The following is a 19,617-nucleotide window of genomic DNA, read 5'->3' on the forward strand; positions in this document are numbered from 1 at the left end:
ATTCTTATTCTCCAAATAATTATCTCCTTCATTTCAACTTATCACCTCATCAGACGCTAAGACACCTCACAGCAAGTATACCAAAGTGGCTCTTGCTTGTGAATGGTGCGTCAACTACCCGCCGAAGCGGTGGGTTGGGAGTCCCCCCTGGGATCATTTCGTCCGTAAAATTATATACAACATAAAATAGTACAGTAAAATATCAAAATTTACATAAACAAATCTAGGAGACCTCAAAGCTCGTCTTCTGGGGGATGACACTTTCCAGTGATGATGATAACAATGAATTCCTTTTTTAATACAGTTTCTATCTTTTTTAATGCTTTTTTAATACAGTTTCTATCTTTTTAAAATATTCTAGATTTATCTTATAATTATTTACACTGCAGACGGCCCCAACGTTAATGTGGCTTTTGCTATGACGAGTTGGTTCAGCCGAATTAATTATTATGTAATCAAGTTTATTTTTCTCTTTTAGTTAGTTGTCATCCGGCTAAACATAAAGCAACTTATATTGCAGTACCATTTATCATTTAGTATATCAAAATATGTCATTTTAATTTTGCATGGCTGAAATGTAACGCTTGATTTTTTTTGGCAGTGTGCCAATACCCTCGAATAACTGAGTCAACCAGCATTGCCAATTGATTTAAAGTCATCAGCAAATAATTTAGCTTTATTTTGAACCAAGTCAGGAAGATCGGCAATAAATAACACGAAAAAGGAGGGGACCTCGAACAGATCCTTGTAATTGTGGTACTCCTCATAACACTTTTCGGATACCATAAAGGTTTCCTTCTACTTGCACATTAATAGCATAATAATTCTGTCAGATAAAAAATTTTTGATCACATACAAAACAATAAACATTTCCTGTAATACCAAAGTTCTCAAGTTTGAACAATATTCTCTAATGAGGAACGATGTTAAATGCCTCTGAGAAGTCTAAATGGAACAAACCAACTGGTACACTGGAAATATCGTCAAAAGTCTCAATTAAATTCGACAAATAGGATTTACTTTTCACAAATGACAAGTTCAAGCTGGTGCTCAGATATATTATTCTCCAATTGTCAAGTTGTTCATAATATGTTGTCTAACAAGTTGTTCAAAAACTTTAAACAGAATGAATCTCAGAGATACAGATCAGGAAACAAATAATAAGTCTAGCAGAATTGAAGGTAAGTAAGTAAGTAAGTAAGTAAGTAAAAATTATGACATAACATCATCACTAATGTCTACAAAATATCATTGCACTACATTGAAAAATATATAGTAACTATTTCTCCATCAAATTTAAAAGTAATAATTTATCAAATATCAATCATGAATAACAACAACATTAAAAAATTTAATTTATTCATACTTCCCAGTGGAGTAAAGATTTATAAAACGTTTCTTTGCTACATAAGGATGAAACCACAGATAATCATTGTGTTTTTCCTTATTAATGATATAACTGGTACCTTCAATTCTTGTTAAAACTTCTTTCGAAACATTCCAAAAATGCAAGTCATTTGCAATACCTTACTCGGGATTATTATGACCGGGATAAAGTGGTGGGTTTAGGGTAATTTCGCCATATTTTTCCCGAACCACATTTTCACCGGTCGTTAATAAACCCGCCTACTCAGCTTTTAGGGTTCCCAAGGGGTATGGGTGCTCATATTTTATTCGTTGTCTTATATTCACTAAAGAAGACTATTGGGACACTTGTAGGTTTTTCGACTTCATTTGGCTAAAATTGCAAAAAATTCACCTTTTTGCCCAATTCTTGTCATATATCCTTATTGTCAAATTTGATTTAAATAGGCCAATTTTTAATTTCTTAGGTATTGACTATCTCTACAAAATGAAATAGGACTCAAAGTAAAAGTAACAGTTAAATTAAAACTTGAATTAAATAAAACTGATGAAAGGGATGATCCAGATGAAGATAACGAAGATGATTACAACTTATTGGAAGACTAAACAGCTCTCCCTTTATCTTTATATCGATCTGGTTGTTACGCTTCAAATGTTAAAAATTATTTTCCATCTAGTTTGATTAACCACGAGTCATTATTTCTGTCTACTTTCAACAATTATTGATAATTCGACTTGTTTCACAAGTTTTAGCAATGCGAAAATTTCTAAACTTGCTTATCTCTAATAAGGAAATTTACATCTGAGACAAAATTTTTGAATCTAATATTGAAAGGTTGGACACCGGTAAAATGGCGACCGGGAAAATGTGGTGGGTTTTGAGCAATTTCGCCATATTTTTCCCGAACCATATTTTAACCGGTCGTCAATAAACCCGTCGTAATAATCCCGAGTAAGGTACATTTAGAAATCATATTCTTTTTTAAACTTTCCAATGTAATTTTAAAACTCAAAACTGTCAAGCAGTTCTTCACTTCCGAAGGGAGTTTGTTCCAATAAGGAACAACCCACTCTGGAAGAAAAGAACACTGAAGATTCTTGACCTTTGTCACACTCTTACTACATCTATACTATTGGATGAAACCAGATTAAGACCTGATCTGCTTGGTCTGAACAACAAACAAGTCTGAACCATAATTAGGCAAGCCATTTATAATAACCGTAAAAGCTTCAATAAGGTCCTTAACGGGTGATACTCGTAAAATATCTGTTCCATATATTGGACCGTCGACGAGTCCAACTCGGCGCGCGTCCTGGTAGGTTATAAACCTACAAAAGAGTACCCACCTCATCAATCAAACGGGTAAACCGCCTTTGGACGCTCTCCAGCTCCAAAACAGTCCCCAAACTTTTATGAGCCGCAACTGGATTCCACAATTGGACACAATACTCTAAATGATTATTTGGAGAATAATTATTTGGAGAATAAGGGTAAACATAATTTTATGTTTGGTTTCATTCCTATTTAGCAGACAAACAATTTATTAACTTGAACCAAGTCGTTTTGGTATAATTTATTAAAGTTATTTATTTGACAATGTCAATTCTTCGCAGCTCCGCAAGGCCCAGTAGCGTATTTCGCCAATCTTGCGAGAAGCATAATTGAATGCGCGGCGCGGCCCAGTAACGCATTGCGCTACAATAAAGTTATTTATTAAAATTTACAATTTTATTCCTTATGATACTCAAACCTTGTTCATTGCCAATGAACTAACCTGGAACACGCTAATTCGAAACTCTTTGCGAGAAAAAGTGGCGCGCGCTACTTCGAAGAAATTTAGACGAGTATCTATATCATCCGTTAGGGTGAGGTCCCCCTTTAATATATATTTTTGATCCGATCCTATCAAAATTTTAACCGATCATTTTAATTTAAAAAATGTTTAGGGTGTCAATAGGCTTAACTATTTAAAAAAGAGCTTCGAAAAAAAGGTGTTTTGCATATTTAATCATAACACGATGGGACCACTAGAACATAGAAGCGCAATTGCGTAGCCAGTTTCAGCGCGCGAATTCCCGATTTTACGGGAAAAAAGTTTGTACCGTCCTTTTAGTAACCACTTTAAATTGTATTTGGTCTTACGAATTGTCTTCAAAAATGTTGACATTGCGTAGACAATAGTTTATAGAACAAGTCAGTATAAATTTTACCGGTAGATTTTGATAATTAACGGATTTTGATATCGCTCAATTTTGCGATTTTCAACAGACTATAGCGAGAAAAGTGCTCGTTGGAAAGCATTGGAAATTGTACAGATTTGTCAGAAATCTTTTGAACCAATAGTAGAGAAAATTTGAGGAGTGGACCACGAGCAGATTAGGAGATATAGACGGATAAACACCGTAGTCTTGTGTCCATAATAGAAAAGGCACGCAACTGGAGTCACTCGCGTGCCAATTCTAACAGTTAAAGCATTGAAAATATCATTTGAATTTGAAAGAATCAGTGTATTCTAACACAATATAATAACACATAGTATCAAAATGATCAGTTACCACAATGGCTTGATCATGAGAGCAGAGGACTGATTCTCAATAAAATGCAAGCAAGAAGGAACCGAATGTGGGTTCGAGTCTGGCCAGGGGTTGAAATCTTCGATTTCGAAAATTTCAACCCCTGGTCAGACTCGAACCCACATTCGGTTCAATGTTTTGCTTTATCCATATAATTTATCAGTACAAGATTAATATAATATCTTATTGAGATAAACAAATAAATTCAGTAGTTAGATTAAAACACTAACACAAATACAATACTCCCATCATTCACATTACTACAGACACGTCATTGGCCTCAATTTTGCGATTTTCAACAGACTATTGCGAGAAAAGTGCTCGGTGGACAGCATTGGAAATTGTACAGATTTGTCAGAAATCTTTTGAACCAATAGTATACAAAATTTGAGGAGTGTCCCACGAGCAGATTAGGAGATATAGACGGATAAACACCGTAGTCTTGTGTTCATAATAGAAACGCACGCAACTGGAGTCATTTCAGATACGCAAACCAAGATTTGATCCATTGTAGCGTTTCCTCTTCTGTTGCTGGCCAGTGCAATAAAAAAGACTGCGGTTGGGTCATTATTATGCATGAAATGAATTGCTTACAGTACATGCATGATATAAAAAGTTAACTCTTAACTGACATTGCTTGCTTTTCTTACAATTCATGAACATTACATTCGCGCCTTCCATCAAGTAGAGCCAGTATAATTTTGAAATTTAACCAAGCAAACTGGACTTCGCCAATGTTGTTGAAATACTATTCAAAGCTGATCAAGAAAGTTACTGGAATAGTTCCGTCTCTCCTACAGTATTTTAGACCTATTCTGCAAAATGTTAGCGCATAGAATTAAAACAAGTTCTTCTATGTTGATTGTTGCGTGCAGCGAGATGAAAGATTTCTTCGACAGTCGAAGAGGGCTGAGGGGTAGTGAACCAGCTCATCGGTTCATGTTTTTCTTTTGTGGCAGAATTAACTCCCTGTCGAAGATTGATAATATTAAACGACTTTAAAACATAACCTCAGTAAGTAGTGTGTCAAAATTGTGTGATATGTAATAATATAATAAGCATATAACTTGAACTCAATCACAATAATATTTGTTCGTTAGCATGGACAAATAATTGGCAATAGTGATTTCAATCAACTTACATCTGTTCTCAGACAAGGAATGTTACACTTTTAAAGTAAAGATATCATTTATCCCCTTGACCTTCCTCTTCAAATCTAAAACCAACTGTTTATGTACTGCACGCTCCTCCGCTACACTGACCGATCCAGTAAAATAAACGGAGTTTCTCAATGAGACAGTCGGCGTTTTTTAGCTTTAATCAGTATCTGATGAAAGGTGCTAGAGCTTCCAAATGATACTTTGACTGCTCTATGTTTTTCAGCAGCTTTATTCCTAATTTCTACTCACACTCACAGTACTTAATTTTAGTCCAAGAAAGGAAAAGATGCTCTACTCACTACGGTACAGGACAATGTTTCTGTAATGGCAATCAATCTACGTTGGAAAGAGTTATTTGCTTAAACTCAACCAAGACTCTCAAACAGCATTTGAAGAACATTCCACAATTCAAGCAGACTTACACTCGTGCTCGGTGCTCCATCTTTGGTAGACACTACCGTCGAACAAAAATTGCCCTCCGACAAGATTTTATTACAAAGTCTACCTGTCACCAAGATGTAAATCAGATCGAACGAGAAATTAGATCGAACGAGAAATTAGATCGAACGAGAAATTAGATCGAACGAGAAATTAGATCGAACGGCGTCTCAATTCGATCTGATTTACAGTGACAACTGGTGACAGTTACACCCAATCTTACTCCAAAGTCCAAACCATTCAAAACCAGAAGAAGAATGAAGATCTTCAAATTCAACAGCAGAGTTTGTGGTAATGTCTAGAGAAGACCACATCAGGACAACTATGACTCACCGGTAAAGCTAGGCCAAGACTTGTGAAATAGAAGAGAAAAAACATCCAGAGGATTAATACAAGCTTCTTTTAGCTTATTTAATCTTTTTGTCATCTAGGAGTAGACATAGTTTGAAATCAGCATCACAGTCGCAAAACAGAAAACAATATTCGTGGTTGATATCTTTTCACTGTCGCTAAACGTGTAGACAATTTTGATAGATGTCCATGCCATACTCTTGCAGTAAGTATTTTAGTGGTATTTCTATTAACTAACTAAAATAATTTCCACAAAACGGACGTTAGCCGAGTCGGAAAGGGGCTGGCTTTCGTATCCAAGGACATGAGCCGTTCATACAATGGGAGTGGTACGAGGGCGAGGGATACAATCACAAGTACGAGATCAGCTGTCAATATACAACCGCACTTCTGGTAAATATACTGAAACGTGAACGTTAAGAGTATCGTTTTCAATGCAACATGCCTACTTTCTTCAAATTCATCAAAGGACAAACTAGACTCTAGAGAGCTGGTTGACACGGACGGGTACATTTACTCCAGAAAGGAGCCTAAAGGCTAAAGATACAGCCCTCTACTCTGCTTTGCGATGCCGGAAGAACAACCCTCCTACCGAGTGTTCCTGTCATGCCTACCTCACCCTGTCAGATAACTCCTTAATCTTTATCCCTTGGCTCCACACCCCACAACACCCTGCCGACAACGCTGCTCCACAAAACATGGAATCCCTCGCTCGGGTGCAGGTGGTACAACGCAGTAGAGCCACGGCGTCCGGATCTGCACAGCACATGGAAGCGAAGACCTCAGAAGAAGACAGATCGGAACGCACGAGTCGACCCAAGCCGACCGTGCAAGAATACTTCCGTGCTATTCGGGAGCAGTAGGTAATCGCTGATAACCATATCGATCGACTGGGTGTTGGAAAAATATCCTTAAGAAAAGGACGAAAAAGGGAAACTTCAAATAACCAGTTGTTCCATATCTGTTTCAAATACTCTGATTACTCTAGCAAGGTTGTCAGGTTGACTAGGGTTCTTAGTTGTCCGTCAGGCCTAAAAGCAGCACGTATACTTATAGGGTGTTGTGCCTTTGTTACATGGGGCGTTCTTTTGGTGGATATTAATTTATTAACACTAGTTTACATAATTAAAGTCTAATAAATTTAAATTAAGTCTTGTATCGTCTTACAACGTCTTACAAGGTCTCATAACGTCTTACAAGGTCTCACAAGGTCTCATAACGTCTTAGAGCATATTTACTATTTGATTATTCTAGAAAGTTCCAGAATATTCTATAGACTCAACATAAAATATAAAATGTATTACAGTACTTACCAAATGGTGTGTGTCGGAGGGAGTTGTATAAGGGCTATCAAACTAAAATTGTTAAGGTGTTGTACAGATTTGGGGGAGATTTGTATTTCTGAATCGTCCAGTCACCACTTCTTCAGTCAGCGCAATCTCTTTCTCTCTATTTCTATACTGCGGTGAGAGTATCATTAGCACAACAATATAGCCATTACAGCTAGTGACAAGTGTATCCTGAACGCAACGAAGCATAAGCGCATTTGAAAAAGTTCATTAAATGAGAATGTGAAAGCTTCTTTATTAACCTACTGTATTTCATAGTTAAGATGCAATAAGTACAGGGTGGGCCAAAAGTCAGTGTGCAAACGTTGGGTCTTATACCTCCACCGTGTTTTATATTTGAGAGCTGTTGCTTTGCAGATGGCATACTGTACTTACTGGTTCGAGGATTCCGTCGTCAAAATTTGAAAATTCGAATATTTTAGACCACGCCCATTCAATATTAAAACACCTATATTGTTTTCTCTGAACATGCTGAACGCCTAATGTTTTCAGAGACGGTAGATTATCAAATGTTGCATATGATCTGAAAACATGAGGCAAAACGGATTAGAAATGACGAAGTTATCAAGCATTTTGTGTATCTCGTTAACAAAATTGACTGGGTGATTATGTGACACCGTGACACGACACCTTAATTGGGCACCCTTAACAATTCCCATAATGTTTAACGGGGTAGTTAACGGGGTCACCTTATCAGGTGATTACGTAAACCAATCACCTGATCACACGTAATGAATAAACTCGTTATGCTTCATATCTCGGTCATTTGAGAAGCTACAGTTCTAATTCTTTCAGGACAAACGTAATTCGAATGGCCAAACACAATTCAATAACATTTAGCTTGGTCCGACTATCCAAACTATCAAATAAATGTGAAAATGAACCTCCATTTGAAAAAAATGAACGCGAATATTTTTCGAGTTGACAAATTCCTCGAACCAGTGGTGGTACCAAGTCATACCAGAAGGAAGTATTTCAATTGGGCACTCAGTGACTGAGCTATTAAGGCCAACGTTTGCACACTGACTTTTGGCCCACCCTGTATTATAAGTGTGGCTTGTCTCAGAATAAATCTATCAAAAGATAACTATTACTGATTAGAACAAAAACAACACAGTGCTTGGTCGTTGTTTTGAAGTTTGAAAGCAGTGCATGTGGCCTTCTATCAAGAACACGGAATTATATAAATATAAGAAAGACTATAGATAATATTAAAGATCAATAGGCCTAGTTCTTTGAAATACAATACCTCGTACAGCTGGAGACCAACAATAAGGAAAACAAAATTTAAGGGAAACAAAATTGAAATTTTGTTGCCATTACAATGAATAATAATATTATAATAAAACCAAGTAAACAGGGAGAGATATAGATAAAGAGGGGGAGAAAATATTATACAGAATGATAATTTGTATTGTGAACCAACCTGAGTTGATGAGGAATCCATCCCTCCGTCGCTTTTGAAATTATTGAATTCATCATTACACTCATCTGAATAAAGGTCATGTTAATTATCAACTACAAATTAGCCAGTATTAATTTAGCCAGATGCTTAGCAATGCACATAAATATGTGGACGGTGCATTCTTGGAATTTGTACAGCCTTACAATGAAAATAATATCAGATCAGTTGCAACTTGCAGTAGTACTTAGATCGAATCCAAATAAAATCATTGCATAAAGTGGACACTTTTTATGCACCATTATTTGTGGAAAAAAATATTTGGACTATTTATATGTGCACTTTATTTTTATTGATAGCCAGGCATAATGACAAGCTTGTATCTAAAAAGCTAAAAACATGATCAATGATCTGGCATACAGCGTGTGGTCAAGCTCAACTAACAGTGCTTTAAGGGGGCAGGGGGGGGGGTCTTCATGAAAATTCTCTCAAAGTTAACTTTATAGTTGTTTCTGATAGAGTGGAGTAATATCTATCAGCTGTTTTTGGTCCCATGGAAAAATATTGTTCCTAGCCGAAATTATTGTCAAAGGTCAGCGGTTGTGTGTAATTGTATTGCGCGAGCGATTTTCAATCGCTCGCCCTGAAAATCGAGTCTAAAAATCTATCTTCTCCTGAATTCTTTAAGCAATCACCTTGAAAATTTTGGGATATGTTCTAAGGACCATTCAAAAGATTCTGTTCTATCAGAATTTTAAGATAGGCCTTAGAAAATTCGATTTTGACTTGGACTTCGTTTTTTGAAGATTTTTTCGGTCCAAGACTTTCAAAATCGAATGAAAAACTTTCTAAGGCCTATCTTAAAATTCTGATATAGAACAGAATCTTCTAAATGGTCCTAAGAACATATCCTGAAAATTTCAAGGTGATCGCTCAAAAATGTAGGAGAAGATATAGATTTTTAGACTCAATTTTCAGGACGTGCGATTGAAAATCGCTCGTGCAATACAATTACACATAAGCGCTGACCTTTGACCAGCAATAATAATATTGTTCAGCTAAGAACAATATTTTTACATGGAACCAAAAGCAGCAGATAGATATCACTCCCCTCTATCAGAAACAACTATAAAATCAATTTAGAGAGAAATTTCATAAAGACACTCCTGCCCCCTTAAGTTTTCATCATTGGGTGCATTGCGTTATGTAACCTTACAGGTGTCCAGCTTAAGATTGGGAATTGAGATAATTAATCATCTAAGAAAAAAAAGTGATCTAACTTACCACATGCAGAATTCATGACCAAATCAACTTTTGATATTATACAATTATTCAATCTTTCATGGACAGTATGTAGTATCTGTACAGCCCTACAACCAAGACTTGTATTGATTGTAGAATGTAGATACTGCCCATCATGAATAATAGTAGTACCTTAATTCCCAAAAATTTGGGCGACAAAAAATTTGAGCGGGCCTCTCGCCCAAATTTTTTGCAGACCAAATTAATTGCATAAATCTTTTCCGTCTGCTAAATTTTTTGCTAACCAAACTTTTGGCATTTGGCATGTGGCCCTGAAATCTATAGAAAGATGGCTTTTTCTTCATATCCAAGTGAAATAATATTTGAAATTTTAGTTTTTTAATCTGTCATTCATGGCTTGACCAAGTTTTTTTTTTTTATTTGAAAATTCAATTAATCATTATATATATAAATCAAGCGTTACATTTCAGCCATGCAAAATTACAATGACATATGTTGATATACTAAATGATAAATGGTACTGCAATATAAGTTGCTTAATGTTTGGCCGGATGACAACTAACGAGAAAAATAAACTTGATTATATAATAATTAATTCGGCTGAACCAACACATAGCAAGAGCCACATTAACGTTGGGGCCGTCTACCAAATTTGAATGACAAACATTAACAAGAAATCAAACATATCATAAATAATTATAAGGATTTTGTTCATTACAATTCCGTCACAACTGATAAAGAATAAAGAAAAGGACAAGCAGATAGGAAATTGGACGGACAGAATTGTAACCAACAAAAACAAATTTCTGAGACTCATAAGACTGATGAGCTAATCTGGCCAGACTGTATCGGCAGCCCAGAGGTACTTGATCAGTTTGGCCTTAAAAGTAGAAATCCGCTCTGACTGCCGGATACATACTGGTAGACTATTCCATTTCAGCATAGATCTATGAAAAAAGCTATTTCGGAAGGCATCCGAGCAGGGCACAGTGGTACTCATGTAAGTTGAAGTATCCGACATATCAATTATTTGAGCATTGTGCCTAGTGTATCGGGTGCCCTCTGGACGGCATAGGACTATATATGTAGGGAGCGAAACTGGAATTATGCTATTCACTATTTTATAGAAGGTCATAAGATCGTTATAAATAAACTTCTGTTTAACAGGGAGAATATTTAGTTTCTTTTGCTCTGTAGCAAGTTTATCGTCATTATAACTGGAGTAAGGTTCACCATTGATCCATTTAATAGCCCTCTTTTGGATAGCAACAAACTGTTGAAGATGAGTTGCACATTGAGGGGACCATATGACAGAACAATGTTCAAATATAGACCTAATTAACGCTAAATAGAACGATCTTTTCTGCCTTTTATCAGTAGTGAAATGACATGTTCTCTTAAGTAGTCCAAGTCTAGAGGTAGCTTTGGAAACAAGCGCTTTACATTGTGCACCCCAATTAAACCTGGAGTTAATTGCGACTCCTAAATCTGACTGAGAGGGCACAAAGTCAATATCACTTCCAGAAAGTTTATAAAAGAAGGTATTGAATGGCAAGTTATCCAGCACGTTTCTTTGCAGGGACACAGAGAGGGCTTTGCACTTTTGTGGGTGGAACTTCATTCGATTTCTCACTGACCAATCATATAATCTATTGATGTCATTTTGGATTATGTGATGGTCAGGGTAACCAAGAATCTCCCTCCAAATTTTAGTGTCATCTGCATAAAGGGCGATATTGGTGCCTTCAGAGACACAGGAGAACATGTCATTTATAAATATTACAAACAATAAAGGGCCAAGTATAGAACCTTGAGGGACACCAGACCGAACTGGTAGAGAAGAAGACGTTTGGCCTCCTATCACTACTTGTTGTTGTCGCCCCTCAAGATAGGATTTAATAAATTTAAGCATTAGTCCATCGACATTAAAAATATTCTTTAATTTACTTAAAATGAGGTCATGCGAAACGCTATCAAAAGCTTTCGCAAAATCAAAATATATTATATCAGTCCTGGACCTGTTATTCAATGCAAGTGCAAGATTGTCCGTGAAAGGTATCATTTGGGTTGTGCATGAACGTTCATTAACAAAACCGTGTTGGCGGTCATCCAACAGATCAGAACATGCAGCGTATAATGCAGTCTTTATGCACCTTTCAAAGACTTTCATTACAAGAGATGTTAACGAGATAGGCCTGTAGTTCTCAACCGAAGACTTATCGCCCTTTTTGTGCACTGGTACTACAAGTGCCAGCTTCCAATCAGGGGGTATGCATCCGCTCGAGAAAGACAGGTTAAATAAAACACTAAGTGGGTATGCAAGGCTTTGGGCACAGTTTTTGAGGACTCTCCCATGGATCCCATCTGGGCCAGGGGCCTTGTTAGGATTTAACTTTTTAAGAATCAACAGAACATCTTCTCTACTAAACACAAGACTTGAAAAACAATCATCACGAAAATCTATGTCAATGCCATAATCGCTCTCTTGAGAAAACTGCTCATAAAAATATTCGTTAAAAAGGGCAGCTTGATCAGATGGATTGTTTCGAAAGCGATTATGATATTTGACGGTTTCCGGGATCCTGGTTGACTTTGATTTAGATTTAACGTAGGTCCAGAACTTCTTGGAGATAAGAGCATCATCGGAGTCATCCTCAACACTGAGTCTCATTCTTTCGTCCATCAAATTTTTAAATTTTGTGCGAAATGCACGAAACTTTTGTTTATGAGACTCAGAGTTGCTCCCCTTATGCCTTATTCTCCATTTCTCCTTATTTCGTAGGAGACGATCACATTCGGAGTCATACCATGGGGGCTGGAACTGAGACTTAATGGTCTTTTTAGGGATCCATCGGTCACAGGCTGCACCGAGAACTCCTCTGAATCGACTCCAGGCAAGATAAGGATCATTACACTCAAATATACTATCCCAATCGATGCTAAATAACTCAGAATTCAGGCCCCTAAAATTACCTTTACTATAATTAAAGATCTTTCTTTTAGGCTGCTTAATATACTTGGTCTTAATATCAATGTCAAATGTGATACAAAAGTGGTCGGACATACACATTTCGTTTTGATCTAAAACTTTAACATTCTTAATAAGGTTTTGAATGTTAGTAAAAAGGCTTATATTTTAAATGAATAGAAATAACTGGAATAGCTAACATCTACTAATAAAACAAATGGCTAGAGGTACGGATAGCTAGAGATTTAAACAAGATCTGCAAATGGATTATCATCCACCGTAAAGTCTGATCTACAAGCATCAGTTATACCCGACTTCTCAAAGCCTTTCCTTTATGTCATCTGGCCTTCCTTTTAAATATACAAAAAGTTCGTTGATCCAACGAGCGTGTACTTCACGGATCACTGTCAAGCGGGTATCAATTTCACATAGTCTGATCAAACTCCTCTATTGAGCTGACACACTATGTTTTCATAATGTGAAACAACTCAGACTACCACCTACATGCTTAAAATTGAAAGCAAAATGACTGGAATAACAAGGAATAATAATGAACTAAGGCAAATATCTAACTGAAATTTTAATGGAAAATCGGTAATCATTTTTCGAAGAATTTGTGCCCAAATTTTCGGTCGCCCAAATGAGTTCAAATTTTCTGCCCAAATTTTTCGGGCTCAAATAAATTGTGCTCAATATAATGGCACACAAATTTTTGGGAACTAAGGTATGATTATAGTAGACGACTTTTGGGATAAGAGAGAGAAATGATACAAGGGTAGGAGTTGTATATAGAAATTATGGCTTATGTCATTATGACTAGTAGGAATCTTAACCTTATTCCTAACCAAACTGTTGTGTACTTAATTTAAACTACCTACTATACTTGGTCTTTAATAATGGTAGGTTCAGTTAAACAAAAAATATTGGATACTGCACTTCCAACTTGGTGTACTTACTTGTACTTGAAAAGGTCTCCTCCTAGTCGTTGGAGTGGCCTGCACCACATAGTCACTCCTTTCACCGATGTATTAGGCCGCTCCAATGTACCCTGTTTGTTGCTTGTTGTTCTGCATCTTCTATCGTGATGTTATCGACAACTGTGAAGTGTGAAGATTGCTGCTTCCTCCCGGACACATGACAACCAGTTTTTCCGAGGTCTACCTCTTGACCTTTTGCCATGCTTTGGGATCCAGTGCAAAAGATAGTAGGGTATTCTTTCTTCTGGCATCCTCACCACATGGCCAAACCATCGGAGCCTAGCTGCTCGCACGAAAGTATCAACTTGGTGTAGCAGGTTTAAAATAAAATCATTTCCCTCACTTGCCTGGCTTAGATTGGATCACTCCAAATAAAGTGTTAAAACTGTGTCTTCACCACTAACCAGTAGATTCATTCATTCACCTAAATTGAATAGATTTGAATAATTAATTGCAGTGGCGTATATGATATATAACGAAGGGCCCCATTGAAACACACTTTTTTGGAGATTTTACTGGCATATCCTCTAAAATTCCCTAATTTGTTCAATTTTAGGGAAGGGGGCCAAAAGGGGAGGGGCGCCAACAGGGGGAGCATTTTTGGTGGGGGGCTCCTTCAGGCAAGAAATCTTCAAAAGAGGTCTATGGAAGAAATTCAGGTTGCGTGCTTGTGAGAAATGTTAATAGCAGTAGATTAAGGGAAACCTGCATGGCAGGCTGGAATCCATACGATAGGACATTAGATTAAATGGTCATAATGCTAAGTTTCAGAAATCAAGCACTTTAACGGATTTGGCACAAGTCATGAGAACTCACAGTATAGCCTCAAATAGACAAACTAGATAAACATGTGTGCTTTGTCCTGGAGACAGTATGTGAGAATTCATGGACCTGTAATGTACAGCCATCAATATGATATCATTTATTTGAATATCTTTGAAATTATCATATCAAGGATTCAACGAAGTCTCATTTGGAGATTAACAACAAAGATTAGGCAATGTAGTTTAAATATGTGTATTAACAAAAGCTCGTGCAGGCATATCATGTAATACAGATAGCATGGCATTTCCGAGACTTGGAAACGATATCAAATTCAAATCAGCTAGAGCTTCAAAATCAGGTAACAATGCAACTTGCTTGAACAGTAAAAAATAAGATAATTAAGTAGCTAGTAGGCGGTTTTCTGGTTCATAAGTAATCAATACTAGTAAATAAGGAGTAGCGCTCGATTCGACAGGCTATCTTTATACTCATAATAATGAAATATTTATACAAGATATATTAGAATAAATTTGAATCATCAATTACTTAATAATTTCCTGATTCAAAATTTGCATATTTGTTTTTTTTAGTTCTGTTTATATTGAAAACATAAATTCGGATAGCGTATGGTCGCGCGCGCAACAATAACGTCGCATTTGTAAACTGACGTCAAAATATCATATTACGTACACGTAACGCGCCGACGCCAGCGCGACTAGCAGCGCCAAACAGCTACTGTGGATAGCGCGGCTCTACGCAACCTGGTCCCATCGTGCATAATTATCAAACATTTTACCTGGGGACCCCAAGCTATTATGTTATAAAGATTTGGCGGAATGACAGGCTGAGCGCAGCCGGACAGTAATCAAACATTATGTTACAGTTTAAGTTAGCTGTTTTTGGCTACATTAACCGCGCGCCGCATCACCAATGATTAAATACAGCACCAAGACGAAATTCACTAATAATTTCAAAAAATATAATTTACCTGAGGACCCCAGGCTATTATGTTCATTAACATAACAATAAAGATTTGGTGGAATGACAGGCTGAGCGCGGCCCAGTAAAATATAATAAACTTGGTAATAAAAAAATTTTACGTTTTCAAAAAAATCGATGGTCCAAAAATTATGAAAAACTGAGCAAATTAAGGAAAATACGTGAAAAATAATTTTGGGAAAACAATGATGGTGATATAACTTTTGGTAGTCCGAAAATATGGTGTTTTTACCAAAAAAACACCGACTTTCGTATCATTTAAATATGTCTCGTAAGGCAAAAGGTATTCAATCAAATTAAGTGATGCAATTGGCAGAGCACAATCAAATCAAGCGTTGCAATTGTCAGAGCACAATACATAGGTAACGGAAATGGCACATTGTTACCAATATTTTTGAACTATAAACAAATAGATTTTAAGGCTGAGCGTGAGTTTGAGACGAATTTAGCTTTCATTTTAGACTTCACGTCTCCCGAAATGAAACTGCGGGAGACGTGAAGTCTAAAATGAAAGCTAAATTCGAACTATAAACAATCAAATATATACACGCAACTTTTAAAACACATGATCTACTCCATGGCCATCTTAGGGGCAGGGATGAGGTTGTATAAGACTTTTGATAGAAGGGTCTCATATTTGTTGTCCGTATTGTTTATTCTGTGCCCACGTAGAGCAATAAGAGTTGTTCTCAACATTGCTAATATTATCCTCGTCCTGACAAGCCGTACAACATAATAAATAATAATAATAAATTAATGTTGTTTTTATACAGCAACAAAAGGTCTCCTTCTTCTTTCTGGCTATGAGGTCCGCTAGTCTGTTGTCAAACCGCTTGTACTCTTTAGACATTCCTCCAAATGTGAGACATACAGCCGGGGTGAAGGTAGCCTTCTCCACATTCAACACTCTCTCCAAGTACTCATCCTTCTTCTCATTGTCATTCATTTCGTATACTTCTTGAAGAGTCTTTATTAATATTACATACAAGAATTACACATCCTTTTAGATAGAGTTTTCTAATTCAATTTTATTTTCGATTCGATTTTGTAATCATAAATGTTCTGTTGCTTAAACAAGTCAGAAAAGATATGCAATGAATTAAATAACAATTTTTAAAAAAAATTTTAAGTCCACTTCAATGTAGCTTATAGTTTTTAACACTTGAATAATGTGAGTGTTTGCAGTTTATTTCTAATTTTATTAATAAACTGATATGTAGTCATGGATGAGACAAGCATCGATCACCATCTGTCAATGTGGAACCCTGTAAACAGAAAGAAATCTTACAAGAAGTGGCCTTTTAACAGCAAATCATCCTGTACTATAACAAAAGTGAGTAGAGTAGTTACTAGCATACTCTAGCATACTTGTATCACTTATTTTGAAATCAAGTTTATTCGGATATATATATTTATTAATCGATTGTGTATTGAATTGGTGAAAAATAATAAAATTGTTTCTTCTCAAAAATTGTCTTTTCTCAGTAGTGAAAAACATGATAAGTTGTAACAACCTTTATCATGCAGATGTAATTTATTTTGAATAGTTGGCTGAACTTTTTACTTTGGAAACCAATGCAAAGTAAACAGTTGCCATGAAATGTCAGCTTGTTACCAAGTCTTTGGGTAAGCCAAATTTCAGATACATTACACAATTTTAAATATTGAAGTGATAGCTGGCTATTTTTCAGATGACAGCTGCTGGTTTTTATCACGTTCCTGATCCTGTCGAAAAGGACACAGCGAGATGTTTCTACTGCTGTCGCACTATATGTGGTTTTGAGGAGGGCGATGATCCTGTGTAAGTATGGCTGAGTATCATCACAAGGACTACTCTGATGATACAATTTGTAACAAATACTGAGCACAAATAATTGATTCTGTATATTATCTTCATATTCCTTCGATTGATTAGATTGACATGATAGAGCAACTTTTCCAGGGAGGAGCATTTGAGACGAACCAAAGACTGCAAATATGCAAAGTATGGTAACATCAAGGACCTCCAATCCTCCCTCACATTGTTTGAATATTCTCAGTATGAGGCTGAGCGCAAGGACAATTATATTGTGAGTACTACTTGAAGCAGTTTAATTATCAGTTTTTTAAAACCTTGGTGGTACAGCTACAGGAGAAACATTAAAAATAGATTGTTCCAAGGTGTCACAACATTATATATTATTTTACCAACTGTATCAATGCAATAGTAGTGTGTTAAATGGCAGCATATTGGCACTACAATTTATATTTGTCATCTTGGTAATCTTGTCTAATTCGACCCATCATAATAATATATTGATAGTGATGCTTGCCTTAAAATCTTCCCACCTTGGCCTTATCAGAATTGTATAAGAATTTATATTGATCATTAAGAGCACTATTATTTGTCGAGTTACTAGATGGAAATTATATTGCCTCTACTGCATTAGTTCCACATACTCATATTGCAGCTTAAAATTTTACTCTCAATCCCGATTTAATATCCATTCCAATTACAGAGTTACATGCGGAAAAACAATCCTGATTTAAAAAGGGACAGGAGCCCTAGCCCAGAAAACGTTTCAGAAAACGTTTCAAATTCTCGAAAAAGGGTCCGGGTTTCTTTAACTAAGAATTCGTGCCTGTATTTTAAATCCAACTCGTCCCTCGACAATCCTGCACCTTTTGAAGCTGAAAAGGAGCCTGCTAAAAGTATTTATACCCCACCTGCTCCAGCCCCAAATCAAGGTAGAAAATAAGTCATTAACCAGTTAAACGATTAGGTGTCAAGTGTTGAAAGTGTTAAATTAGATTAATGTTACTCTCCTGTAGCTGGTTGTTGCCAAAATCCCCAAAATAGCCTCTGAAATCTGAATTATTAGTGAAATAATATAACATTTTGATATAATTAATTATTTTACCATTAAAAAGGTCTGGACAAATATTTTACTTTCAGAGGTATCAGACGCAAGAAGACATCAAATATCAGATATCACAAAAAGAATATCTTTATGAGGATCTGAAAGAAAACATCGAAAACATTAAAGTTTGAAACAGAAGACGAAAATGTGGCACAACTCAGTTATTCTTATTGCCCATTAAATTGATCGAAATTAAGGTGGTGGATTGTAACTGACAGTTAATGACTGCACATAATCATTCATTAGTTTGTTTTCAATAGTAGAGTTAGTTCAATGAACTGTATAAGTTAGTTAATGCATAATTGATACTACCGTTTTTTGACTCGCGAAATTGAAAAGGTAGACTGTTTTGACTCATGACAATTTTTGACGATTTTTTTTGGTTAAACCATTGGATTAATTTCATAGCGACTCTGTGCACTGAAGCTTTGATTTTTAGGGCTATCATTTTTAGGGCTATCATTTTTAGGGCTATCATTTTTAGGGCTATCATTTTTAGGGCTATCATTTTTAGGGCTATCATTTTTAGGGCTATCATTTTTAGAGCTATCTTTTTTAGGGCTATAACTCTTATTGCTCTGTGAATAGCAGTAAACGTTCTTAACTTATACTCACTTTTAAAAGTTCAGTTAGAATGTGTACGATCTATATAAAGTGTCTTTGGTATGCCTCAATTATCAAAATGTAGATCAACCGTATCCATCAGTATTCAGCCATTATTTCGTTGTTTAGTGTTAAAAGTTGATAAAACTACTGTCTCTAGCGTGCCTCTACAAAGAAAATGACAAAATTTGACTTGTAATGATCGAATTTAAGACTGAAAATCTTTGACTGACCATTATTTATATTCTGTATTACGTTCTTAAATTATGATCAAGATTTTTATGTATTGAATTAATGAAGAACTGACTGTTTGCTAAATCCAAACACTCTGACATAAACGTAAGCCAACTTCGTAAGTCGTGATGCTGTAGAGTTATTTGGCATTAGTTGATATAATATTTTACCGTATATAATAGCTTATTGAGTTTTATTGTGAGGGCACTGTGAGCGACTTTTTAATCCTTATTTACCCATATCTTGAAATCATTGTTAATCAAGCTGAT

The 19,617-nt window shown here is 36.0% G+C and overlaps 2 protein-coding genes and 1 long non-coding RNA gene across 4 annotated transcripts in view; 1 reads left to right on the forward strand and 2 right to left on the reverse strand.

The window, feature by feature from the left end:
- Positions 1-19,617, reverse strand: part of LOC134816264 (E3 ubiquitin-protein ligase RNF13-like) — an 87,852-nt gene that overhangs the window by 29,485 nt on the left and 38,750 nt on the right. The gene's annotated exons all lie outside the window — the stretch shown is intronic.
- LOC134817553 (uncharacterized) lies at positions 4,121-14,278 on the reverse strand. The gene is made up of 4 exons (XR_010160533.1): positions 13,827-14,278; positions 8,664-8,728; positions 7,202-7,348; positions 4,121-4,908 (listed from the first exon to the last, which is right to left on the reverse strand). It is a non-coding gene; the product is annotated as an uncharacterized LOC134817553 (long non-coding RNA).
- LOC134816282 (baculoviral IAP repeat-containing protein 5-like) lies at positions 16,790-19,526 on the forward strand. Of its 2 annotated transcripts, XM_063825051.1 has the most exons (5): positions 16,790-16,944; positions 17,303-17,412; positions 17,554-17,680; positions 18,110-18,338; positions 18,547-19,526. In XM_063825051.1, the coding sequence occupies exons 1-5, from the start codon at positions 16,834-16,836 to the stop codon at positions 18,603-18,605; spliced, it is 636 nt and encodes a 211-aa protein (XP_063681121.1). In that variant the 5' UTR covers positions 16,790-16,833; the 3' UTR covers positions 18,606-19,526. The 2 variants fall into 2 exon arrangements, with proteins under 2 accessions (XP_063681121.1, XP_063681122.1); XM_063825052.1 differs by lacking the exon at positions 18,110-18,338 and having other exon boundaries at positions 16,831-16,944.

This window comes from Bolinopsis microptera, chromosome 6, assembly GCF_026151205.1.
Source record: "Bolinopsis microptera isolate Bmic1 chromosome 6, MBARI_Bmic_1.0, whole genome shotgun sequence".
In the NCBI taxonomy this organism is placed as follows: Eukaryota; Metazoa; Ctenophora; class Tentaculata; order Lobata; family Bolinopsidae; genus Bolinopsis; species Bolinopsis microptera.

Excerpts from the sequence above, each read along its gene's own strand:
- LOC134816282 (XM_063825051.1), top strand. The coding sequence starts at position 16,834 with ATGGATGAGACAAGCATCGATCACCATCTGTCAATGTGGAACCCTGTA. Across the intron at positions 17,681-18,109 it reads AGCGCAAGGACAATTATATT|AGTTACATGCGGAAAAACAA; the intron begins GTGAGTACTACT and ends TTCCAATTACAG. Across the intron at positions 18,339-18,546 it reads TGCTCCAGCCCCAAATCAAG|AGGTATCAGACGCAAGAAGA; the intron begins GTAGAAAATAAG and ends TTTTACTTTCAG.